Genomic DNA, 25,297 nt, shown 5'->3' on the forward strand with positions numbered 1-25,297 from the left:
AAAATTTGGGTTAAAAAAAAAAAAAAAAAATCTAGTTTTTACCCTAATACTTCTAGGGCTTACTTGCACAGTTCAATTGAGGGAATTCAAGGTTACAAATATTTTGATTCTTCGCACCAGCACATAGTTACAAATATTTTGCTCATCATAGATCTTGACACCAATCTCTCACTCTCCTGCTCTTTTTCATTTAATTAAAGTTGCTAGATACGCACCGACGCTAGCCATGTCCTGTAAGTGCTTAGTAGATTTGGCAATGGGATTGGTTTTCCAATAATTCTAGAACCCTTCATCGCATAACTTATAGTTGGCCTGGGCGGCAATGAGGTAGGTCCTCGAGGAAAGGGGCTGATCGGCATCGAGGGAATTCAAGGCGTCTTTGTACTATATTATTTTATACAGATAAATGTCGAGATGTTTATTTAAAAAAAAAAAAAGTAATTTTCTCAAATCACAATGGCACAAGAAAGTGCTCTACAAGACAAATACAACAAACATGGCCTCCCCAATAAATTTTTAGTAAAAAGATAAAAAGATCCAATTTTTTTAAAAAAATATTTTTTATAACAATTTCTTCATACCACTTCTATTCACTCACATACAACTCACAAGCTCGTTTTCATTTAACTAAACTCGCTAGATACACACCTACGCTAGACAGGTCCTCTAAGTGCTTAGTAGATTTGGCAATGGGATTGGTTTTGCCAGAACCCTGGAACCCTCCATCGCATGCCTGGTAGTTGACCTGGGTGGCACTCATGTAGTTCGTCAGGCCAGTGTAGTCAGTCTTATTGAGGCTTTCCAAGGCGCGTTTGGTGATGGTTATGGCACCGTCAAAATCCCTTATGCAATTATCAATTTCTGTGGACTTGGGTTGCTCTTGAGCCGCCTTCTTTGCTACTTTGGTCTCGTAAACCAATTTGTGACAGGCTGCAACCACAGCATCATGAGGGTTAGTCCGATTATAGACAATTGAATCACAGACTTGCTTATTAGGAGAATTGTCACAGAGGCCAACGCCATGAGCGTGGCTAGTGAGGAGGATGACAGCTATAGCTGAAAAGACATATGAGAAAAAGGTGTAGTCCTTGAAAACCATGGTTTTTGTTAGATTTAATAACTACAAGGCTTTCTCTGTTGTTGGGGTTCAGTGAAAGATGACTTATGAAATGGTTGAGAAGTGATTTATACTATTTTCAAAAGGCTATTTATAGAAGAGAAATGCTGTCCACATTTTTTACAGTGAAGAGAAGGGTGATTTGTAAGGTTTACCTTAATTAGAGCAAAATATTTTGGTGTGTTTTGCTCTTTTAAGGAACAAATTGAAGTGACAAGTTGGACATATTTTGGTTGAAGTAAATTACTCAACATTAACGTGGTTATCAACAAAAGTTAGCTATCTTTAATGGACTTTAAAATATGAGGGGTTAAGGAATTTGATGGGCCTTTTTAAGATTTTTTTTTTTTTTGATAGGAAGACTTGACTTTTATTCATCATTTGAAAAGGGTGAAGCATCATGATTACATGCAAGTCCTACGTGACTAGGACACTCCTCTAGCCACGCAACGTAATTATCTATATTAGCTGCATATTGGGCCAACAAGTGGGCCCGCACATTTGCCTGTCTTTTTGTATGAGAAAAAACAAATGTTTCTAAAAGCTCGTGCAAGGTGGATAGTTCCAGCAACAATGTTTTGCACCGAAGATGCCGTCTCACCTTGTCCTTGAAGCGCGTTGCAGATGCACTTAGAGTCTCCCTCCACTGTTACATCCCTTACCCCGACATCCAAAGCGAACTGAACCCCAAACTCCATTGCCTTAGCCTCTATCTCCAGTGCCCCTAAAGGAAGAGCAAGCTTCTGGCTGAGTGCGGCAATCACCATACGCGCCGAGTCACGGATTATCACTCCAATACCCACTTGCTTCCTTTTGGAAAATACTGCTCCATCAACATTTACTTTGTAGTGACCCGGTAGTAGAGGACTCCATTTTATCTCATTTGGAGACTATCTTGTAGGAGCCAAGGGTCGCTTGTTCACTTCCAGAAATTCATCCAACACCCTTAAAGAGCTCCTAACAATGGCTTTTCCTTCTCTGCGCTTTCCACCATGTCTGGCATTATTTCTATCCTTCCATATTCCCCAACAAATTGCAATGGCCCGTTCCACCAAAACCGGGTATGATTCTGTCCACCTTTGTAATTGCCACATCACATCCATAAACTTCCACTTTGAACTAATTTCAAATGGAAAGACCAATGTACTTGTGGACCATATCTCTCTGGCTTTATCACAGAGCCAAAAAAGGTGGCAAGTGGATTCAGATTCCTTTCCACATGAGTCACAGATGTAGTCTGTAGTGATCTTTCTTTTCTTTAGGTTCTCTTTTGTGGCTAGAATGTTCTTGCAAGCTTTCCAGGTGAAATGTTTGAACTTGTTTGGCACATTCAAATCCCAGAGGCGCCTCCATGTTTGTTTCAAGGCAGAAGGGTCAGAGCTTTCAGGTGTATTACCATCAGATTGTATGGCTTGGGCCAACTTGTAAGCGCTCCGTACTGTAAACTTCCCATTTTTAGTTGTAGCCCATATCATGCGATCCCTCCCACCGTAAGCACTTAAAGGGATATTGAGGATGGCTTCAACATCCTGAGGGAGAAAACATTGGCGAATCAGGTCTCCCTTCCATTCTTTTCTGGTCCCATCAATCAAATCACAGACCCTCACCACTTGCAGACTTGTGCTTTCAGGTGTTACAACCTTAGAAGTGCTTGGCTGTTGAAGCCATTTGTCCTTCCATACCTGAATATTTTCTCCATTACCCACCTGCCATCTTATTCCCTTTTTAACAATGTCTTGGGCTACCCATATACTTCTCCAAGCAAAGGATGGTTGCCTCCCCAGACTGGCCTCTAGAAAATCACATCTAGGGAAATATTTGGCCTTATATACACGGTAGAAGAGTGAGGATGTGTTCGTTTGTAGTCGCCATCCCTGCTTCACCAATAGGGCAAGGTTGAACAGCTTCAGGTCCCTAAAACCCATTCCTCCTTTTTCTTTTGGCAAACACATCTTCTTCCAACTCATCCATGCTAGCTTCTTCTCATCCTTCACTTGCCCCCACCAAAATTGCCTAACCATCCCTGTCAGCTTATCACATAAAGTGTTGGGTAGCTTGAAGTAGCTCATCGTATAAGAAGGGACTGCTTGAGTGACTGCCTTTATCAATACTTCCTTCCCTGTACTTGAAAGCAATTTTTCCTTCCAACCTGCTAGCTTGTTTGACACCCGAAGTTTCAGCTGAGCGAAAGTGTTTCTTTTTGAACTGCCCACCAAGGATGGAAGCCCAAGATAAGACTCATGTGGCTTTATGACCTGTGCTCCAAACATAGCTTTTATTGTTTCCTTTACACCGTTGGCTATTGTGGCGAAAGAATAGTGAGGTCTTGTTCCTATTCAATTGCTGGCCAGATGACTCTTCATAAACCTATATGACCTGCTGGATTTCAGTGCACTCCTTCACTGTTGCCCTCCCAAAAATCAAACTGTCATCGGCGAAAATTAGATGTGAGATTCTAGGCCCCCTAGCAAATGCCGCTACTCCCCTTAAATCCTTATTTTGGACCGCCTTGTGTAGCAACACTGATCAACCTTCCGCACATATCAGGAATAAGTACGGTGACAATGGGTCCCCTTGGCGCAACCCTCGTGTAGGAACAATTTGACCACATGCATGTCCATTGACACGTACTGCATAAGTGACTGATGAGACACATCTCATGATCAAGCGGATCCAATCCTCATGAAATCCCAGTTTGGCCATGATTTGTTTCAAGCAACCCCATTCTACATGATCGTAGGCTTTGCTCATATCCAACTTCAATGCCATCTCCCCGCACTTTCCCTTCTTTTTCCTATTGATGTGATTCATTATCTCATGAGCCACAAGCATATTATCAATGATGAGCCTTTCTGAAACAAAAGCACTCTGATTTTAACATATTATATCCTGCAACACCAACTTCAACCTATTTGCCACAACTTTGGAAGCTAACATGTAGGCCACATTGCATAGACTGATTGGTCTATAATCTGTCACTCTTTCTAGGTTCTTGGGTTTTGGTATAAGGACAATATGTGTTTCATGAAATTTAGGGGGAGCTACACCAAGGTTAAGAAAATCCAACACAGTCTGTATAACAAAAGAGTTTACAGTAGGCCAAAAGTACTGATAGAATAAAGGAGGCATGTCGTCGGGTCCAGGCGCTTTCATAGGATGCATCTGTTTCAAAGCTTTCTCTACCTCAGAGGCTTGAAACTCCTGTAAAAGTCTGGCATTCATTCTATCAGTCACTTTGGTTTGGAGGGCATCAAGTAGTTCTGCACTCACAACAGGTTGAGAAGATGTGAACAAGTTCTCAAAATATTCCACAAAAATTCTGCCAATCTCCTCTTCATCCTCCTGCCAATTATCTCATGGATCCCTGATTCTGAGAATAGTGTTTCGCTGGTGTCTATTGGAGGCTTTTGCATGAAAGAAGGAAGTATTATGATCACCCGACTTCAGCCAACAATTCCTTGATCGTTGATTCCACATGTCTTCTTCTACCACTAGTATCCTATTCAGCTCCACCCTTGTTTCTTCAACTTCCTCCATATCCACTAAACAACCCCGTCTCCCTTCCAACCATTGAAGCTTTTTCTGGAATGTTGAAATCTTCTGACCCACATGTCCAAACGTATTTTTATTCCAAGAGGAAAGTGATCTCCTACATTCATCCATGCATTACGTAAACAGATTTTGTGTACCCATATTTTTCCTCTCTCCCAAGCTTCAAACACCACTTCCTCACATTGTTCATCCTTAAGCCACATGGATTCAAACTTGAACATTTTAGATCTCCTATGCTTCCTTCGCCTTGCCCGTGGAGCTTTCAAGACGAGCATGCAATGGTCAGACGTCGATGCCGCCACATGGTGTAGTCTCACTTCCGGGAACATTGTCACCCAGGAAGAAGATACCAAGGCCTTGTCTAGACATTCTCTAACCCAGCCTCGATCACCTAGTCTCCTACTCCATGTAAAGTCTGATCCAACATAACCCATGTCTCGAAGGTTGCAGAAATTTACCGCCTCCCTAAAACTCCTCATCTGCCCTTCAGGCCGTAAGGTACCTCCCACCTTCTCTCCTAAGTGTAATATTTCATTAAAGTCCCCCATGCAAAGCCACGGGAGTTCACTTCTCGTGCTCAACTCTTCCAACAGTCTCCATGAATCCTCCCTTTTACTAGTTTCTGGATGGCCATAGAAATCGGTGAATCTCCAAGTCCTGTTATTATGTTCATCAGTAACTATAGCATCGATATGACGAGGAGAGAAAGTTTGAACGTCCACTTTCGTGGACCATCTCCATAAGAGCGCCAAACCACCACCCCGCCTTATACTAGGAACTACCAGACCCTATTGCCGATCCAGTTTGCTCTTAATGTCTTCCATCTCTAACACTACAAGCTTGGTCTCAATGATGAAGACCAGAGTGGGATCTTCCTCCAAAACCACCTTTTGGAGAGCTTTAATTATACAGGGGTTCCCAAGCCCCCGACAGTTCCAGTAAATGGCACTCATTGCTCCTGGCGGGGCTGTCCTGCAGCCGCTGCCGATCCTAGTTGTGTTGCCATTATTTTGCTAAGCATCTGAACCTCCCTTTCTATTTTTTGTTTTTTCCCTACCTCCTCCCCCATCGATATCTCCTCAAGAGGAAGACGTATCTTTCACTTCAGTCCCCCTTCAATATCTTCAGGGTTCATCACCTTCTAAGTGGACTCATCATTCCTTTTATTTATAACCCGATCCTCTGTCCATGCATTCTCCTTTCCTGTCACATTACTACCTTTTTTATTCTTTCTCTGAACTGGGCTCCTTAATCTTCTCATTTTTGTCTCACATGATGGACTTGGGTTATGGATTCCAATAGAGAATAAGGCTTGGGCTTGACTTAAGCTTTGGCCCATAAAGATATTATTTTGAGTGGGTAGGGCTCTATCCACATCCATATTTATCTTGTCCATTGCAGATGTGGGCCCAACCTGAAAGTCCATTGACCTCTCCTACTCATTATCCCTTTCATTTAATTTTGAAACATCCGAAATTTTCTCCTTGTTTTCCTTACAATTCGGTGTAGGATCTAGAAATTGTAAATCTTGCAGATTTGTAGCAGTATCGAAAATGGCAGCGTCAATCTCTCTCAATTGATCTTCAAAATTTGTACGTACCGGATTGCTTGGGGTTTGCTCTTTCCCACATGGAAATAGAGTAGTTGTACTTGCTGTTTTAGGCCTAGTGGGGTCCACGGCGTCCCTCACGTGCGTCTGGCCTTTGTCGGCCACTGCCAGTTCTGTCCCATGTCCGGTCTGTGCTTCTCCCTCGCCGACGACGACTTCACCGGTTGGGACTTCACGTCCCACACTACTCTGCTTTGACGCAATGACTAGCTATGGTCTCTGAAGGCGATCCGGTGATACGCGCAGCCAAGCACGGAACTATTTATCCTCCACCTTGAGAGTTTCTTTACTCTGAATCCATTGGATGCAGTCACGTTCGTCATGATCAACCTTACCGCACCAATAGCAGAAGATGGGTAACCGTTTGTATTTAAAGTCCACCACCTCAGTAAAGCTCCACCTATGCGGACCATCCTACCTCGACACAATGGTTGAGTTATGTCCATCGTCACTCGGATGCATAAGTAACCTCCCAGGAAAAAACCTTTATGCTCCACGTCCGCCTTCTCAACCTTGCCTAGAATGCTCCCTACACGTACACCCGCTTCCTTGGTTTGGCTCATGGTAGGGAGGCCATGAATCTGAACCCAAAATGGCGCTTTGTGGAACTGCACCTTGTTGACTGCCTCTCTTGCACCAAGTTTATGGTGAAGCACCAAATATTTGTCGAACATCTAGGGACTGAGTAAAAGAACTCTATCAAGGTCTTTCTCGTCTTCAAATTGGAAAAGAACCTTATTATCGCCCATATCGCATACCTCAAAGTTCTTCTCAGTCCGCCACTGATTTCAGCACTCACGCCACCGATTTGAGGCTCACACGTCACTTTGTACAGAATTTTCCAACCAGGACACGTTCCGTTTCCGTCATTGGTGGTATCTGGTCCACCTCGCTCTCTTCTTTTTCCGTCAACCGTAGACTTGAGCACTTAGTTGCGATCTCATCCATGTTGGCCATGATGGGTGAGATGCCTAAGACTTTTTCCACCGCCGAGACGAAGAGAAATATTTGCCTGAAGGCAAAACTATTTTTCAGGCAAAACTATTTTTCACCTCTAAAGTTCCGTAGGAGCCTAAAGAGAAAACGTTTCCTGTCCTTAGCCTTTTTAAGATTTTACCATAGAAGATCAAATTTTTTTTTTTTTATTCAACATCAACTATTTTTGAACAATATGGGCAATTCAAATTTCCTATCCCATTTTTATTGTTTCATTTTATACTCCATTAATCACTATTTGTTATGTATTCATTTAACTATCCTTCTAAAATAACCAAAGTTAAAAATGGAAAAAAAAAATTAAATAATCAACCACATGGCATGTTATGATTAGTGGAACACAAAAATTGCCACAGAGAATTTGTGTTCCACTTTCTAACATGCTATAGAGAGTGAAATTTTCTACCAAACACAAATTGCCACATCAGACCACTAAATTCATGTAGTACATTTAAAGCAGATAATTACAAGAAGCCACATATTACTTAGTGAGTGTCACTATCATTATTCAGAGGCCAATGACAATATTCCCAATGTCAAAGAATAAAAATTTCTAAGAATACTTGAGAACCAATCAAAGGTTAGCACGTGTTAATTTAAATGATATAAGCAGTCTAATTAAAAGATGCCATGAGTTATTTTAAATAAAAGCATCATGGCTAATCAAATAATGTCATGTGTTATTTTAAATTATAGCACAATGGCTAATCAAATAATGTCATGTGTCCCTTGGAGGACAAGACATAAAGTCCCTCCATTTAAATTATGACACATGTCATTCATGATAGCCAATCACATGTCGTTACACCTCCCCAAGACTCCTACAAATAGAGCCCTTCTCAGTCTTATAGGGGGATTTCACACACATTTAGAAGTCTCGAAATTTTGCTGGAATTAAGCTCCACTAAAAGAAAAGAGTCTACTAGCGAGGGTAAAATGCACTCACAAAAATTCAAATATCGTCACAAGAGGCTATTAGCAAGGGCATGTGGCCCTCGAAGGCCGTCGTATTTGCTCTTGTTGCTAAAAGAGATTTTGCGACCATGCCTTCGCAAATAGATAATTTATAAGAGCAACTTACTTTTGTTACTGAACAAATCCAACTTTGCAAATATATTACCAAACGACGAGAAAAGTCGACCACTTATTTTTAGCGAGAAAGAGTAATCATCGTTAACAACTATTTGTGAGGACCTTTATACCCTTACAATTAGTTATTTGCAAATTTCAAATTAACGACATACTTTTTAGAGACAAATAATGTTGTCGCTAAAATTTATTTGTGAGGGCTTTTAATCCCTCACAATTAGTTAGGAATAATAGTGACGACATTAAGCTGTCGCTTAAAATGTTTTTGCAAGGGCTTAAGTGGCATCGCTATTCTATAAATTACGAGGGACTTTGTCGTCACTGTAAAATTATTTATGACCAAATTTTTATGTCATCAATGATAATATTTTATATAATTTTTGAAACATTTTATTATTTATTTATTTTTAATTATTTTATATAATTTTTTTTAATTATCATGTTACAATAGTACAATAATTACTAAAAATTGATCAATTGAAAGATAAAAATTCATATAATTTCAAACTTTAAAATATAGAATATACAAAGAAATCTTGAAATTAAACCTTGTTTTAAACTTAAACAACTAGAATTATGACAAGATCTATACTAGTGTTCCTCTGAGTTACCCTCCAAGCTGTTTTCAAGCTCCCTCGTGTTATTAATTGAGTTGTCCTCTTCATATCTACTAGTACCATCCTTTTAAAAAAAAAAAAAAAAAAAACAAACAAACAAACAAACAAAAAATCAAAACATTAAACATTATTCATACACTAGAATATTAGCTTTTATAAAAATGATAACAAATAATGGTTAAAGAGAGTGCAAGAGATATAGAGAGAATTAATGACAAGTATTTCATTTATACTCACCCCCTAATCTCCATCCATCCATTTATCCACCATCTTTTTCCAAAAGAGTGTAGAAATGAAGGAAAGACCATTCTTATAATGATCTTCTTTCTCTGTGTACTTCTTAAAAATAGGATTTTTAATGTGAAACATCCAATCAGAATAACAGCGTTTCACCAATTCTACAAATTCTTTCTTCACTTCCTCATTTGGTTGCTTATAGAGTTTCGAGCTCAGATCTTGGGTATTCACTAAAAGTCGTCCAAGCTCCATTCAGTTTTTGGTAAAAAAGAATAGTAATCTCTTGAGTAGCTTTTGGTGTGATGATTTTGCCTTTACTTTTACCTTCCCTTGCCATGTCTGCCTTTTTTTTTTTATAAGCCCTTGCCACATATACCTACTATTAGTTAATATTAATATGATGAAAGTATATAATATAAATATGTATTTCTTATATGATTGTGTTAAACACACGACCCACTAGTAAAAGATGACACTCTTGTATAAGAAGATGATACTAGACCTTCTCCTCAATCCAACAATACTTATTGCTACAATCAACGCACAAATAATTGATTTTCATATCTTTATTTATTAAATGCTTAAATGCATACTCAAGAAAATTTTAAACCTCATTAATATATCTAGTAGAATGATGCATCCAAAATTTATCAACTGACATTTTATCTACTCCCTATAAAGCATCATATTATATAACTAACAACAATAATTGTTGCTAACACATGTATAATTATGCACTCTTAAAAATAACTAGCACAATAAACATTGGGTCATGTAAAATAGAAATATCAAGGATTCGCATACCTGGCCACAAAATAGAAATATCAACACAACCTAAAGCAAATCTCAATCCAAACAATTGAGATTGGACAAATATGTTGTCAACATCGTCATCCTAATTAACCTTTTCAAGTAATCTATAGATTTTCAGCTCACTACAAGCCTTACACATTTAAAACTCACATCAAAGAACTCTACAAAATTTCTGCATTTAACATTCCTTATAGCATTCTAAAAAATTACCACAATATATATATATATATATTTATATTCAATAAGATACAAAAGTTTGTATTTGCCTGTATACGAGATAAATAAAGAATAAAAAAATAATTATAAAAACATATATAAATAAATAGCTTCAATCAATATCAGTATAGATATATATGACTAATTGTTTTATGGGTTTATTCTAAAATACAAAAAAATAAAAAATAAAAAGTACCCATTTGTCATTTGGTTCAATATTAAATTTATACAATGGAAAAATTATTCATAGCCTCCAAAATCCAAATTGGTGGAATTGGAAATGATAGTTGATGAAGACAACAAAAAAGAACAAATACACGTGGTGTACATTTACAAAAATCAAGAATGTCATAGAAGAGAAAATGACTGGAACTCACATTGTAGTGTGTACTGAGGTGGGACCTGAGATAAAGAAGTAACTTCTTCAATTCCTTAACCATCCTACCATTTGCACCTAATCCTTATGCGGCAACACAAAGTAAGGGAAAGAATATTTTTCTTTTCTTAAAAAATTGTAAAAAGTGAACCACAAAAGTAGAATATGCATGTGTGAGAGAGATACCTCATCAACAAGCAGTAAGTGTAAGAGATTTTAGGGTTGAACAAAGAATGATAACTGAAAAAAAAAATATATATATATATATACATACTCACTCTAGCTAGCCAAAATGATCCAAAACCTCACATAAGAATATTAAATGAAAATGCAGAATATGATAATGAGAGAAAGCAAAATACCTCATAAACTGATGGTAAGTGTGAGAAATTTTAGGATTTAGCAGAGAGTGGTAAGCTAAACATGTAGAAGATAACTAGTTCCGAGGGCTCATCAGTTGGCTCAGTAGTAATCGCTCTTGCTAAACTGGCAGAAGTACAACATTCAAAATTTTCAGTACATGAATCAAATGGTTGAATAGCAACTAAAACCCCTTCACTTGTATTGTTTTTGTTTCCAATCTGAGAGGACTCATTTTTTGAAGTGTCTAAGAACTGATGCCTGATAACAGTATAACTTGAATTGTGAATAACAACTGCACAATTTTTGTTATATGATTGAATGACACAAGAAAAAGTAAATTAAATTTACCTTCTAATTGAAAATCTAGATTCTTTGTGGATACCAATTTGTGGTGAAGGAAAAACTAATGAAGGGGTTGCAAAAGTTAGTGAAGTAAAGGCATGATCAGTGGGCATGGACTTCACTGGCTCGATAGGAGAAAGATTGCTGATGTAATTAAATACAGGAGAATCCTGCATAGTATAAACATGGATTATTTCCCAGCACATAGCCTCAAAAATAAAGACAAGTATTAACTAATCCAAAACAATAGCAAACAAATTAGATTGTCACCAAGCAAAAAACAATAACATCTTGCCAAAATAAGTAACTGCTTACAAATATATAAAATGGTCACTACCTAATGCTTCTCTCACTTAGCTAGGATTCAGAGAGGGTTGGCTTGGATACAGATCTGGCTTTTAACTTCTTTTTTTTTTTTTTTTTTTTTTTTTTTTTTTTGCATGAAGTGACTGCTACCCGTGCACTTGCACTTGACAGTCCGAGACATAACCCTTGCACTAGACAATGGCTCCAAAAGTTCCAACTCCTATTTAAGAATTTCCTTGGGAGGAAAAAAAATTGCAACTATAAAGTCCATAGAAGCATCTGGCTAAATCTCCTAGTCCCTTCCCCCATGTGTGTGGATGGTGGACCTCATTTTGACCAAAATACACCTTTACTCTCCAAATTTATAAAAACACCTTATAAAACATCCACATGGAAATATGCACTTGTTAAACAATAGTGAAACCCCATTCACACTTAAAAACAAAAGGCAATTCACAAAACTTCAACATATAAACACAACAAAATCCCTCGAAATACAATATCATAGCAACCCCAGGTTCTAAAAATCCAATGCCTAAAGAATCCAAAACAACAAATTTAGCCCCACTACTCAACATCTTAATACAACATTACAAAACACCCTTTGTCCCCCTCAGAAAATAGGGATATTGAATTTATGGTAAAACCTTAGGCTTTACAGCATCAGCAACCAAAGAGAACTAAAACCCCCAAATTGAATTTTGACCCTTGAACACAAACTACTTTTAAGTAACGGGAGTTGGGTTTTTCTTATTTTGGTGAGTAAAATGGAGGAAATAGCGAAATTGAAGACATGGGTTTTGTTTTTCTCTAGTTCAATTTCTCGGTAACCAAACAGAATAATTTTATTTTACAAAAAAAGAAAAAAAAAAAAAAGAAAAAAAAAGCACAATGATAATGACTAAGACAAACAAAAACAAGATAGAGAAAGTAGGGTTTATAGGAAAGACCTCAAACTTAGAAGTGGTGGCAAGTTGGTTCTTCACTGGAGTGTCCATTTTCAGAGGAGCCCCAAGAGCTCCTCCACATTCTCTCTCTCTCTCTCTCTCTCTCTCTCTCTGGGTGGGTGTGAGTGTGTGAAGTGAGAGTGAGAGAGAGAGAGAGAGGATGAGAGAGAACGAAATATGAAATTCAATGAGAGGGGCGGAAGGCGGGAAATGAGGATTTTTTTTTTTTTTTTTTTGGCCTTTTTGGTTTTTTTCCAATGTGGGGACCATTTTTCTTTGACTTTTAGTTTTATTTTCATTCTTAATTACTTTTTAATATATACCTCTATCTATAATTTAGCTTTGTTAAATTGCATAATTAACTTAAATTATTAGCATTGTCTTATGTTAGTGTAAGTTTGTAATGTCCAAAACAATCAAAGATTATTATATGATGATGCCGAAAAAATCACCAATGAGCCATACGGTTCCAACACGCTTGATACCAGACCTGACCAACATAGAAAAAGACCTTACAGAGAGTACGGGTGCGGTACCGGCCAAAGACCCTCCGAAAATTAAGTCAGAAGAGAGCTTCAACAATGCTAGAGAGCATGAGCTTTAGAGAAATTGTGCGTACCTTTTTCTTGGTCTTTGGGTTTTTATAGTTGCGTAGGATCAGACTCCTTTACTTGCGGAACAAGTCTTTTCCTTATGGGGAAGATACTCATTAATGCGTGTATATTCTAGAATTCTACTCATGTTAGGATTCTACAAACTAGGGCTAATTGTGTGTCGCAAGTATTTTCCATTTAAGGTTATTTGGAAACCACATAATAATGGGCTGGATGCCACGTGGCCGTTCGGTCTGTACATGTCACGTTTGTCCGTGCCACCTCCATCTAGATAGCTCCGTCATGCATAATTTTTCCTCTTCAGTTGTCCCTTTCACCCTATGGGTCCGTGATCTTGAAGTGGAAGGCCCCGTGGGGTGACGGTTCAATTTGGATCCTAAGAGACTTGTCAGTCTTTGAAAGGCTAGCCTAAAATTATTTATAGCCCAGGGGACTTAAATCTTGGCCAAGGCCCTTTTGGTTAACATGGCTCGTCTGTCCTCCCGTAGGTAGGAAGACTTCAAATTTTCACCAAGGCACTCGTGACTTAGTTCGTCTTATCACTCGTAGGTAGAAGGACTTAAATTTTGTACCAAGACACTAGCTGGTGGCTTGATTAGTCTTTCCACCCGTAGGTAGTAGGACTTTTAATTTCGACCAAGGCACCCGTAGGTGACTTGGTTCGTCCTTCCACCCATAGGTAGAAGGACTTAAATTTTGACCAAGACACTCGTGAGTGACTTTGTTCGTCCTTCCACCCGTAGGTAGAAGGACTTAAATTTTATACCAAGGCATTTGCTGTGGCTTGGTTCGTCCTTCCACCCGAAGGTAGGAAGACTTAAATTTTGACCAAGACACCCATGAATGACTTGGTTCGTCTTTCCACCCGTAGGTAGAAGGACTTAAATTTTGACAAAAACACTTGTGAGTGACTTGGTTCATCCTTCTATAGGACTTAAATTTTGTATCAAGGCACTTGCTGGTGGCTTGGTTAGTCCTTCCACTCGAAGGTAGGAAGACTTAAATTTTGACCAAGGCACTTGTGAGTGACTTGGTCGTCCTTCCACCACAGGTGGAAGGACTTTCAACCAAGACACTTGTGACTTAGTTCGCCCTTTCACCCATAGGTAGGAGGACTTAAATTTTGTATCAAGGCACTCGTAAGTGACTTAGTTCATCCTTCTACCTGTAGGTAGAAGGACTTAAATTTTGTACCAAGGCACTTGTTGGTGGCTTGGTTCATCCTTCCACCCAAAGGTAGGAAGACTTAAATTTTGACCAAGGCACTCGTGAGTGACTTGGTTCGTCCTTCCACCCGTAGGTAGGACTTAAATTTCAACCAAGACACTCGTAAGTGACATGGTTCGTCCTTCCACCCGTAGGTAAAAGGACTTAAATTTTGTACCAAGGCACTTACTTGTGGCTTGGTTCATCCTTCCACCCGAAGGTAGGAAGACTTAAATTTTGACCAAGGCATTCGTGAGTGACTTAGTTCATCCTTCCACCCATAGGTAGGACTTAAATTTCAGCCAAGACACTCGTAAGTGACATGGTTCGTCCTTCCACCCGTAGGTAGAAGGACTTAAATTTGTACCAAGGCACTTGCTGATGGCTTGGTTCGTCCTTCCACCCGAAGGTAGGAAGACTTAAATTTTGACCAAGGCACCCGTTAAGTGACTCAGTTCGTCCTTCCACCCGTAGGTAGGACTTAAATTTTGACCAAGGCACTCGTGAGTGACTTGGTTCGTTCTTCCACCCGTAGGTAGAAGGACTTAAATTTTGTACCAAGGCATTTGCTAGTGGCGTTATTTGTCCTTCAACCCAAAGGTAGGAAGACTTAAATTTTGACCTAGGCACTCGTGAGTGACTTGGTTCGTCCTTCCACCCGTAGGTAGAAAGACTTAAATTTCGACCAAGGCACCCGTAAGTGACTCAGCTCGTCCTTCCACCTATAGGTAGAAGGACTTAAATTTTGTATGGGAATCAGGTGTCGTTGGCATCCTTGATCGTCAGTACCCTTGGTTGTCAATCCATCCCATTAGGATGAGGATTAGGTGTCTGCCAGCTTCCTTTTGTAGTGTTTAGCCTTGTGGTCTTGCTGCAGCATTGGCATTTGTCGTATGCTTATACGTAGGATTGGGCATTCTTCTACACGGTAGGCCATTGATACACTGCCCCCAGGATGCATGATGCCCGAAATTTCAACCTTCGGGACGCGTTGTAGTCCTTTATTAGCGTCCCATTCTTAAGGCATTTTGTCCGTCTACTTTGGGTTGTGGACTTGCCGACATGACTGAGTGTTACCGCGTCATCAATTTTTTTTTTTTTTTTGTCCGTCCACTTTTGTTCATGAACATGCATCCGTCCTTTTTTTTTTTTTTTTTTTTTTGGACCGTTAACCCTTCACTTTTAGATAAGTTTTCATGTATCTGTCCACCCTGTGGACGTAGTTAATGTGGATACCTTTTTCATGTGTATCTGATACGCCCGACCAAAATGGAAATCGTCCATACAATGCAAGACAGGGACGACCTTACTAAAATCGTCCAGAAAGAGAAGGTCGTCCCCCAAAGACCTGAACACTCGTTCCCACTCCTCGCGGAACGGTTATGAAGACATTAATCAACCTTCAGACCGTTGGGAATGGCAGCTCATCACTAACACCCAGCATGGACGTTACAAGGCTAGATTAAAGCCTCCATCAAGACTCCACCAGCGGCTAGAAGGAATGACTTGCAAGCACACATATATAAAGAATGAACCCCAAAAGGGGTGGGGTAAGAAAACACACTAGCATAATACTCTCATTGCTCTCCTTTGTCAATCTTTCTGACTTTGGCATCGGAGACCTTTTTGCAGGCACAACGCCGGCAAACTACTTCCTTTCGTTCGTCCACGGATTGCAGAGGATTGATTTGGCGAGGAACGGCTTCCATCTGGACGATCGTAATCAACTGACGATCAATTCATCATCAGTTTGGCGCCGTCTGTGGGAAACGACGATTCAAAACGTGATCTGTCCCCAGTCCAAATGGAATCCAGTACAAATCCAGATCCTGCTGCGCTGGCCCTACAAATCCAGTCGCTGTCAGCAACCGTGGAAGAACTCACAAGACAGAACCAAGAGATGAAACAACGACTACTGCAGGAAAGCAATCGTGCAGATAGGGGAGACGACGAAGATAGCAACAGAAGACGAACCAGCACTCCAGAGGAAGCAAGCTCGGATCTTTTGAGAGAAATGAGGAAAGAGATGGACGAACTAAGAAAGGCCATAAAAGGAAAGACGGATCAAAGCTTGGAGAGAATCGTTCGGAAGACGGATTCGCCCTTTACCATAGCCGTCCAGGAGTGCCCAGTACCCTCCAAGTTTCGTCTACCCCAGCTGGAACCTTTCAACGGGCTGAAAGACCCCTTGGATCACCTGAATACCTTCAGGACGACCCTAGGCCTCCAACAGCCGCTTGACGAGATCTTCTATCGTTCATTCCCTACGACCCTCAAAGGAGCAGCCAGGGAATGGTTCAACAAGTTGCCAACATTGTCCATTGGCAATTTCGAGCAATTGAGCAGCTCCTTTGTCCGTCACTTCATAGGGGGACAGCGACCAAAGAGAACTGCCGACCACTTGCTTACCATCAAACAAGGAGAGAAGGAACCACTAAGGTCCTACGTGACACGTTTCACCCGAGGAATGTTGGAAATAGACGAGACAGATGACAAGGTACATCTCACCACCTTCAAAGCAGGATTGAAGTCCAGGGATTTTGTGGCATCCTTGGCAAAGAACCCCCCTAAGACGATGGCCGAGGCACTGTTAAAAGCTCAGAAGTACATGAACGCGGAGGAAGCCCTGGCAGCTATTGACGGAGCAGACAAGAGTAGGGAAAAGAAGAAAGAAAAGGAGGACGATCGAAGAGGGCTAAAACGGGAACGGGCTGACAGACGGAATGACGATGGAAATCGAAAGAGAGACGACAAAAACCCTCGTCCATCAAAGTTCACCCCGCTGGTGATGCCAGTAGATAAAATTCTAACAGAAATAATGGACGAACCATCCCTAAAGTGGCCAAAACCACTCCATTCAGCACCTGGATTGCGTGACAAGAGGAAATACTGCCGTTTCCATAAAGATCATGGGCATTACACGGAGGACTGCAGGGACCTAAAAGAGCAGATTGAAGAGCTCATCCGTAATGGGAAGCTACAACAATATGTAAAAAGGGGGGATTTCGGCAGGTACGGACAGAAAAGCCAGCCAGTGAATGCACGAAGAGACGAAGATCGCCCCCAACCTCGTCCACAGAGCGCACTAGGGGAAATAAAGACCATCGCCGGGGGACCAACCGCCGGAGGATCATTCAAGTCTCTCAGGAAGTCATACCAAAGACAGGTAAACAGTGTCCACAATGTACCACCGTCAAAGCAAAGACGCACCAGTGAAGACTTGCATTTCTCTGAGGAAGATGCCAGAAGTGTGAAGTAGCCCCATGATGACCCGCTCGTTATTATGATCATGATCGAGGGGTTCAACACGCGAAGAGTCCTGGTCGACAGCGGAAGTTCAGCAGATATAATCTATCTTCCTGCTTTCCAACAACTAAAGCTGAACCCAAAAAGGCTCCGTCCTTTTGAGTCTCCCCTCGTCAGTTTCAGCGGAGACAAAGTGTACCCCAGAGGAATCACGACGTTAACAGTAACGGCCGGGTCATACCCCCTTCAGGTAACCAACCAGCACAATTTTCTAATAGTAGACTCACCCTCGTCCTACAATGTGATCATTGGCAGACCAATGCTTAATCGCTGGAAGGCTACTATCTCCACCTACTGCTTAAAGGTGAAGTTCCCAACAGAACATGGAATCGGGGAGATTAAAGGAGATCAAGTGCTGGCCAAGGAATGCTACCATGCTGTCCTGGCCTCAAAAGAAAACCATACGTGGACAATTAAGAAGAAGACGCCAGAGATTATGGAGAAACTTGAAACAGTAGATCTGGCTGAAGGAAACCCTCCAAGGACGACCCAAATAAGGACGAGCATGAGTCAAAAGACGAAAAGCGAAATCGTCAGCTTTCTGAAGAGCAACCTCGATATTTTCGCCTGGAGCCACAAGGATATGCCAGGAATCCCAGCAAGCCTCATCCAGCATCATCTGAATGTTGATCCGGAAAAGAAACCTGTCCAACAGAAAAGGAGTCTTTGCTCCCGAGCGAAATAAGGCAGTGATGGACGAGGTAAATAAGTTGCTTGCAGTAGAATTTATCCGAGAAGTCCACTACCCAGAGTGGTTGGCCAACGTAGTCATGGTCAAAAAATCAAATGGGAAGTGGAGGATGTGTGTCGACTTCACGGACCTGAACCAAGCATGCCCAAAATATAGCTTCCCGCTGCCCAGAATCGACTAGCTAGTAGACTCCACCGCAGGACACAAACTTCTCACATTTATAAACACGTTTTCAGGATATAACCAGATACAAATGGCTGAAGAAGACCAGGAAAAGACCGCTTTTATCACCAGCCAGGGACTTTACTGCTATCGGGTCATGCCTTTTGGGCTCAAAAACGCAGGGGCCACCTATCAAAGGTTAGTAAACCAGATGTTCGAGAAGCAAATCGGGAGAAATGTGGAGGTTTATGTTGACGATATGCTCGTCAAGAGCAAGGAAGAAGAAAACCATCTGGACGACCTCAGAGAGACGTTCAATACTCTCAGACGGTATAGCATGAAACTAAACCCGTCCAAATGTGCCTTTGGGGTTTCCTCGAGAAAGTTTCTCGGGTTTGTAGTGTCGCAGAGAGGGATTGAAGCAAATCCTGAAAAGGTCAGGGCCATCCTAGAAATGTCTTCACCCAGGACGGTCAAAGAGGTGCAGTCCCTAACAGGGAGAATTGCGGCCCTCAATAGGTTCGTCTCGAAGGCGACAGACAAATGCCTTCCATTCTTCAAGACTTTGAAAAAGGCGTTTTCATGGACAGAGGAATGCGAAGCGGCGTTCCAAGAGCTGAAAAGTTATCTTAGCAACCCGCCCCTCCTGAGCCCGTCCAAAGAAAGTGAAGATCTATTCCTGTACTTAGCCGTCTCAATCACGGCTGTCAGCGCGGCATTGATTAGAGAAGATGGTGGTTTGCAACTTCCTGTGTATTACGTTAGCCAGGCCTTCCAGGGTGCCGAGGCACGGTACCCACGTATAAAGAAGATCACCTTCGCCCTGATCATGGCTTCGAGGAAACTTCGTCCATATTTTCAAGCCAATCCCATCGTCGTGATGATGGATCAGCCTATAAAAAAAGCAATGAACAAGCCCGAAGCAGCAGGAAGAATGGTGCAGTGGGCAATCGAGCTCAGCCAGTTCGACATAAAATACCGTCCAAGGGTGGTGATAAAAGCACAAGCACTGGCCGATTTTATAGCGAAGTTCACCGTCCCTGAAAACGTAGAAAACATCTGGACGGTTAATACTGACGGATCGTCCACTCAACGCGGAGGCGGAGCTAGCATCGTCCTCACTTCTCTCGAAAAGAATGTCATCAAGTATGGAGTCCAACTTAAATTCGCTGTGACCAATAATGAAGCAGAATATGAAGCATTATTGGCAGGATTGAGAGTAGCTCGAGCACTAGGAGCTGAGAATGTTATACTCAAGAGCGATTCCCAACTCGTCATTGGACAAGTAAGGGGGGAGTACGAGGCAAAGGAGGCAAGGATGCAGAAATACCTCAAGCTGACGAACCAATTGATCAGTTCCTTCAATTACACAGAGTTCGTCCAGATCCCCAGGGATCAGAACACAGAAGCTGATGAGGTGGCCCGAAGTGCCTCAACGGACAGCGGAGGTAAGAGGTCCGATTGGAAGACGGAAGAACAAAACCATCCCAGCATACTGGAACTTCAGATTTCCTCCGTCCACACAGACCATGGATGGACGAGCCCGATAGTCACATTCCTTCAAGAAGGACGACTACCGGACGATCCAGAGGAAGCTAAAAAGGTAAGGAGACGAGCAGCCAGATTTACGATACTTAATGACGAACTCTACAAAAGAGGCTACTCCCAACCGTATTTGAGATGTGTTGAAAAGGAGGAAGCCAGGTACATCCTTGAAAAAGTGCATGGTGGAATCTGCGGAGATCACACGGGGGCAAAGTCCCTCGCCAGAAATATCATGAGAGCTGGCTACTTTTGGCCAACAATGCAATGAGACGCAGCTGATTTCGTGAGGACGTGTGACAGTTGCCAAAGATATGGGAATGTTCAAAGAATCCCCGAGGAGAAAATGACCACAATATCATCTCCCTGGCCATTCGCACAGTGGGGGATCGACATCATGGGTCCCTTACCTCAGGGAAAGAGACAGGTGAAGTTTCTGCTCGTCGCCATCGACTACTTCACAAAATGGGTGGAGGCAGAAGCTCTAGCAACAATCACCGAAGCAAAGGTACAAAAATTTGTTTGGAAAAATATTGTTTGCAGGTTCGGTATTCCAAGGACGATCATATCAGACAACGGTCGTCAATTTGACAGCCAAAGCTTCAGGTCATTTTGCTCGAGCTTGGGCATCAAAAATAAGTACTCATCACCAGGTCATCCCCAGGCCAATGGACAGACGGAAGTAACCAACCGGACCCTGCTGAAGATCATCAAGTCCCGGTTGGTGGGGGCAAAAGGAATGTGGCCTGAAGAACTGCCAAGCGCCTTATGGGCATATAGGACGACAGCGCGGACACTAACTGGAGAAACACCGTTCAGTCTGACATATGGCACAGAAGCAGTTATACCAGTCGAAGTTGGTCTCACAAGCTTAAGGAGGGAATTTTTTGACGAACAAACCAATGAGAACCAATTGAAGGAAAACTTAGACAGCCTGGACGAGATTAGAGATCAGGCAGCTGAAAGAATGGCAAAGTACCAGCAGAAGATAGCAGAATACTATAATCAAAGAGTGAAGCTAAGAAGATTCAACATTAGTGACCTCGTCCTTAGAAAAGTCACCCCTGCGACAAAGGACCCAGCACATGGCAAATTGGGACCGTCCTGGGAAGGACCCTACAGAGTCGTCCATTATTCGCGTCAGGGCAGCTACCACCTGGAGGATTTAAAAGGAAAAAGACTACCTCGTCCGTGGAACGTCGAACATCTAAAGAGGTATTACGAAAAGGAACCGTAAACTTCATTGTAAAACCAATTTGATATTTCTATCTTATGTAAGCAATTGTTCGAATTATAAGTATTATCCAGCATCCCTTAAGTGTTATTGAGCAAATCATTCGCCACTGTTTTCAAAGATAAGCACAAACGATCATCCCCTAAAAGGCTTAACGACGATAAAATTCCTTAAATGGATGTACATCGTCCCTAAAAAGCTTAATGACGATAAAATTCCTTAAATGGATGTACATCATCCCTAAAAAGTTTAATGACGATAAAATTCCTTAAATGGATGTACATCGTCCCTAAAAAGCTTAATGACGATAAAATTCCTTAAATGGATGTACATCGTCCCTAAAAAGCTTAATGACGATAAAAATCGTTAACGGAATTACGTCGTCTCTAAGATTAATGACGGCAAAATTCTTTAAACGAATTACATCATTTCTACAAAAAGCATAACGACGACAAAAGCTCCTTAAGGGGATGCACGTCGTCTCAAAAGCTAAATCTCCTTGATGTCCATATGCATCACACAACATGATCTCGTCTGTACAGAAGAGCAAGAGGATCAAACCCTTCAAGTTGATCGACATAATCTCGTCCATACAGGACAACCAAAAAGTCAGATTATGGGAAACATTTCCAAAACCCCTAGGAAGGTACAAAAGTCCTCACACAACTCATGCAATCATGAAGAGCAAAAACAAACATAGACATTTATAAAATCAAACATAGAGTTAAATTGTTCTAGAAGCAAAAATGGGGGGCCCCAAAAACAGGAGGGGCATCCAAACAACAGCTGTTCTTGACTTAGTGCATAAAAAAAAATAAAAAAAAAATAAAAATAAAATTCTTAAGGCAAAATTAAGCCGGAGGGGCAATATCATCGTCCTGGGTGGCCTGAGGTGGTTCAACATCGGTAGACGCCCCTGCTTGAGCCGCCTCGTCCGCCTCAATCTCCTTATCAACGGCCTCAAAGTCTAAGTTGTCAAGGCTCACGGCAGGACCATGCTTGACCAAATACCTTCGCAGCAGCTCGAACCCTTTGAAGTACCACTGGAAGAGAATGGTGTTATATTCTTCAGTGGTTTGGAAAGCAGTGACGGCCTTGGCCACTGCAACCTTCATCTTATGAGCAGCCGCCGCTAGTAGTTCGTCCTTCTGCTTCACAGATTGTCTCTCGACGTCCAGCTGCTCCGTCAGCACACGAACCTGCTCCTTGGAAACGTTGAGAGAATCCATGGTCGTGATCAAATCCTTCCGCAAACCAGAAGCCTCAGCCTCCAAAGCTTCTACCTTTGAGTTGGCCACGACGGCCTTCTCTTCATTCGCTAAATACTGAGTAGTGATGTGCATGGTCTCCCCCAACACCTATGGATGAGTACAAAGTTAATAAAAATTAGTTCAATCAAAAAAAAAAAAAAATGGTCAAGCAGATAAGAACGAAGAAGGGGACAAGATGTATGATGATTCACCTGCACAAGCTTATGAACGTGGCGGCTCACCATCTCGTGTGAAGGAATGCTCGTGACTTCCCTCATCTCACCAGGGGTAAAAAGCTCGGTGGCAAGGTCCATGGCCGTCCCAGCGTCTGACCAAATGCTGGCACCAACCTTCCCTTTCCCCTTATTAGCAGCCTTCTGCTTCTTCGAAGGACGAGCCACCTCCTCAATTGAAATACCAGGAGATGCAGCTAGACCCTCTTTCAGATCAAGGGTAGGTGTGGACGACCCTCTCTCCACCACCTCTTTCTCCTTCTCCCTATCTGTGATTCTCAGCCTCTTCTGGCCTATGCTGGAAAGGGGCTCATTCTTTTTGCCCTTAATTTTGTCATACATCTCCTTATTAAATTTCGACGTCATTTCTACACAAAAGAGATCAAGGACGAATAAAGGAGGTGTAAGGACAAATAAAAAGAATGCAGATAAACACGAAGAAAAGGCGTGAAGTGCAACTTACGTTTTCTCTCTTCACGGTCGAGGGTACTGAGTACGTAGAGGGAAGGTTCTGGTCCCAGACAGTGACGAGCTAAGGTACGTGGATCAATCAGCTCACCAAAATCTTCTATCGTCCTTGCGTACTTGATTGCAGCCTGCACTCGCTCTGCAAACTTGGCCTCTAGCTCCGGACGGTCTTTCACTGCAAAGGACGACATCAAAACACAGAAGCTAAAAAAAAAAAAAAGGGGCCAACAACATTGGGGTACACGCACCAATCAAAGGGGTCTCCCATCGTCGCAGCAACCTAGGTACGTTCCCCCACAGATCATCAGGCAATGTTTCCCAACCGTCCCCAGATACAAAGAAGTATCTTGATTTCCAATAGCGAAAGGACGACAGAAGGTCAGCTACCAGACGAGCCTTCCTACTCCAGGGTACGAACTCATAGTACCCAAATTCTCTGGACTCTTTCAGATGATACAAGTGGACGAACTCATTAACTGAGATCATATCCCCGTCAGCAATGGTCGTCCAGATCACCATACAACTAAGTTGCCCCGGTGCAAGGTTAAAATGGTAAAGAAGCTCCATTATGAACGGATGGACGGGAAATCAGAGGCCACACGAAAAAGCAGCCTCGTAAAAGCAAACTTCTCCGTGGGCAAAGGCACAAGCCTTTTCACCCTTCCTGGGTAGACGAGCCTTAGTTCCCTCTGGAAATTGGAATCTATCCTTAAATTTACTAAAAACCTCAACTTTCAAGGAGCAATTTTCCTTCAGGGCATGAAATCGACGGGCCGTCGCTGGAGCAGGGGAATGGGAGGACGAGGGAGCACGGGAAGGAGTGGTGGTCGTAGCACCGATCCCGGCCTCTTCCTCGACCACGTTTGAGGACGAACCCCTTTCTAAATCACCTAACCCTTCTTCTAAACCCATATTTTCCTCTCTTAGGTGCCCTCTAATAGACCGAAACCAAGTTTGAGACTCCAACAAAAGAGGGTATAAAACACCCAACGCCGAACCTAACCCGGAACCCCTATTAACAAATTCCTCAACTACTGGGTACGAACCGACGAGGGAAGGCGCACCCAATAGGTCACCAGAAAGCTCTACCAAGGAACCTAGGCGGGCAAGGAGAAAAGCTACGGAAGGGAAGTTACGCCTAACTTCGAAAGTGTCCACCATTAAAGGAAAAAAGGAAAAACTAACACCACCACTCAGTGAGAAGAGAAACCAGTACAGAAAGAGAAAGGAATTTAAGTGACACAAATGCAAGGAAAAACCAAAAAGGAAAGAAAAAGCGTAAATGGGGTGGGCGTACCTGGAAGTTAGGAAGAAAATTGAGGAGGTGAGGAGCAAAATACGCGTAGGAGAGATCAACTGCACAGAAAATGGAGAAATGGAAAAAGGAAAAGCCAAAAGAAATCAAAGGTTTCTGCCTTGGAAAGTGCGGGAAAACTGAAAAGGCACTCACCGGAAACGAGGCACTCCCACTAATAGAAATCAAACACGTGGCACTGAGAAGAGCCACAGCCGCCACTACGCAATCAATGCGGAGCAGAACTCCAAGCGCCATTACTGAAAAAATAAATAAATAAATCAAAAATAATGATAATAACAATCTTTTCATATTCCTATAATCGTGGAATGGACGACCATGGAATAGGGGGGGCAGCTAATACGCCCGACCAAAATGGAAATTGTCCATACAATGCAAGACAGCCGCCACTCGTTCCCACTCCTCGCGGAAAGGTTACGAAGACATTAATCAACCTTCAAACCGTTGGGAATGGCAGCTCATCATTAACACCCAGCATGGACGTTACAAGGCTAGATTAAAGCCTCCATCAAGACTCCACCAACGGCTAGAAGGAATGACTTGCAAGCACACATATATAAAGAATGAACCCCAAAAGGGGTGGGGTAAGAAAACACTCTAGCATAATACTCTCATTGCTCTCCTTTGTCAATCTTTCTGACTTTGGCATCGGAAACCTTTTTGCAGGCACAACGCCAGCAAACTACTTCCTTTCGT

General features: G+C 42.0%; 3 protein-coding genes across 18 annotated transcripts; 1 reads left to right on the forward strand and 2 right to left on the reverse strand.

The window, feature by feature from the left end:
* Window positions 1-490: 490 nt before the first annotated feature.
* Window positions 491-12,734, reverse strand: LOC115984109 (CRC domain-containing protein TSO1-like). Of its 16 annotated transcripts, none has more exons than XR_004090377.1 (7): window positions 12,584-12,734; window positions 11,334-11,471; window positions 10,985-11,108; window positions 10,809-10,862; window positions 10,624-10,700; window positions 9,218-9,593; window positions 8,833-9,044 (listed from the first exon to the last, which is right to left on the reverse strand). XR_004090377.1 is itself a non-coding variant. In XM_031107018.1 (4 exons), the coding sequence occupies exons 1-3, from the start codon at window positions 12,629-12,631 to the stop codon at window positions 11,015-11,017; spliced, it is 441 nt and encodes a 146-aa protein (XP_030962878.1). In that variant the 5' UTR covers window positions 12,632-12,734; the 3' UTR covers window positions 491-930; window positions 10,985-11,014. The 16 variants fall into 16 exon arrangements, 4 of the variants coding, with proteins under 4 accessions (XP_030962878.1, XP_030962877.1, XP_030962875.1 ...); XR_004090369.1 differs by having other exon boundaries at window positions 11,334-11,497; XR_004090370.1 differs by having other exon boundaries at window positions 10,624-10,706; window positions 11,334-11,497.
* A 3,470-nt stretch (window positions 12,735-16,204) lies between these two features.
* LOC115985959 lies at window positions 16,205-17,659 on the forward strand. The gene has a single exon (XM_031108842.1). It carries the CDS (start codon window positions 16,205-16,207, stop codon window positions 17,657-17,659), a length of 1,455 nt encoding a protein of 484 aa, XP_030964702.1.
* Window positions 17,660-22,186: 4,527 nt separating this feature from the next.
* LOC115985960 lies at window positions 22,187-23,477 on the reverse strand. The gene is made up of 3 exons (XM_031108843.1): window positions 23,282-23,477; window positions 22,798-23,186; window positions 22,187-22,693 (listed from the first exon to the last, which is right to left on the reverse strand). Exons 1-3 carry the CDS (start codon window positions 23,475-23,477, stop codon window positions 22,187-22,189), a joined length of 1,092 nt encoding a protein of 363 aa, XP_030964703.1.
* Window positions 23,478-25,297: the final 1,820 nt, after the last annotated feature.

The sequence above is a fragment of the Quercus lobata genome, chromosome 4 (genome assembly GCF_001633185.2).
Source record: "Quercus lobata isolate SW786 chromosome 4, ValleyOak3.0 Primary Assembly, whole genome shotgun sequence".
Lineage (NCBI taxonomy): Eukaryota > Viridiplantae > Streptophyta > Magnoliopsida > Fagales > Fagaceae > Quercus > Quercus lobata.

What these genes read in the sequence shown, in the direction of transcription:
- LOC115984109 (XM_031107018.1), bottom strand. Translation starts at nt 12,631, where the DNA reads ATGGACACTCCAGTGAAGAACCAACTTGCCACCACTTCTAAGTTTGAG. An exon ending in CCACCACTTCTAAGTTTGAG is followed by an intron (nt 11,498 to 12,583) that starts GTCTTTCCTATA and finishes TATACTATGCAG; the next exon opens with GATTCTCCTGTATTTAATTA. An exon ending in TCTAGATTTTCAATTAGAAG is followed by an intron (nt 11,244 to 11,333) that starts GTAAATTTAATT and finishes TACTGTTATCAG; the next exon opens with GCATCAGTTCTTAGACACTT.
- LOC115985959 (XM_031108842.1), top strand. Translation starts at nt 16,205, where the DNA reads ATGGAATCCAGTACAAATCCAGATCCTGCTGCGCTGGCCCTACAAATC.
- LOC115985960 (XM_031108843.1), bottom strand. Translation starts at nt 23,477, where the DNA reads ATGTCGTCCTTTGCAGTGAAAGACCGTCCGGAGCTAGAGGCCAAGTTT. An exon ending in CGACCGTGAAGAGAGAAAAC is followed by an intron (nt 23,187 to 23,281) that starts GTAAGTTGCACT and finishes TCTTTTGTGTAG; the next exon opens with AAATGACGTCGAAATTTAAT. An exon ending in ACGTTCATAAGCTTGTGCAG is followed by an intron (nt 22,694 to 22,797) that starts GTGAATCATCAT and finishes ACTCATCCATAG; the next exon opens with GTGTTGGGGGAGACCATGCA.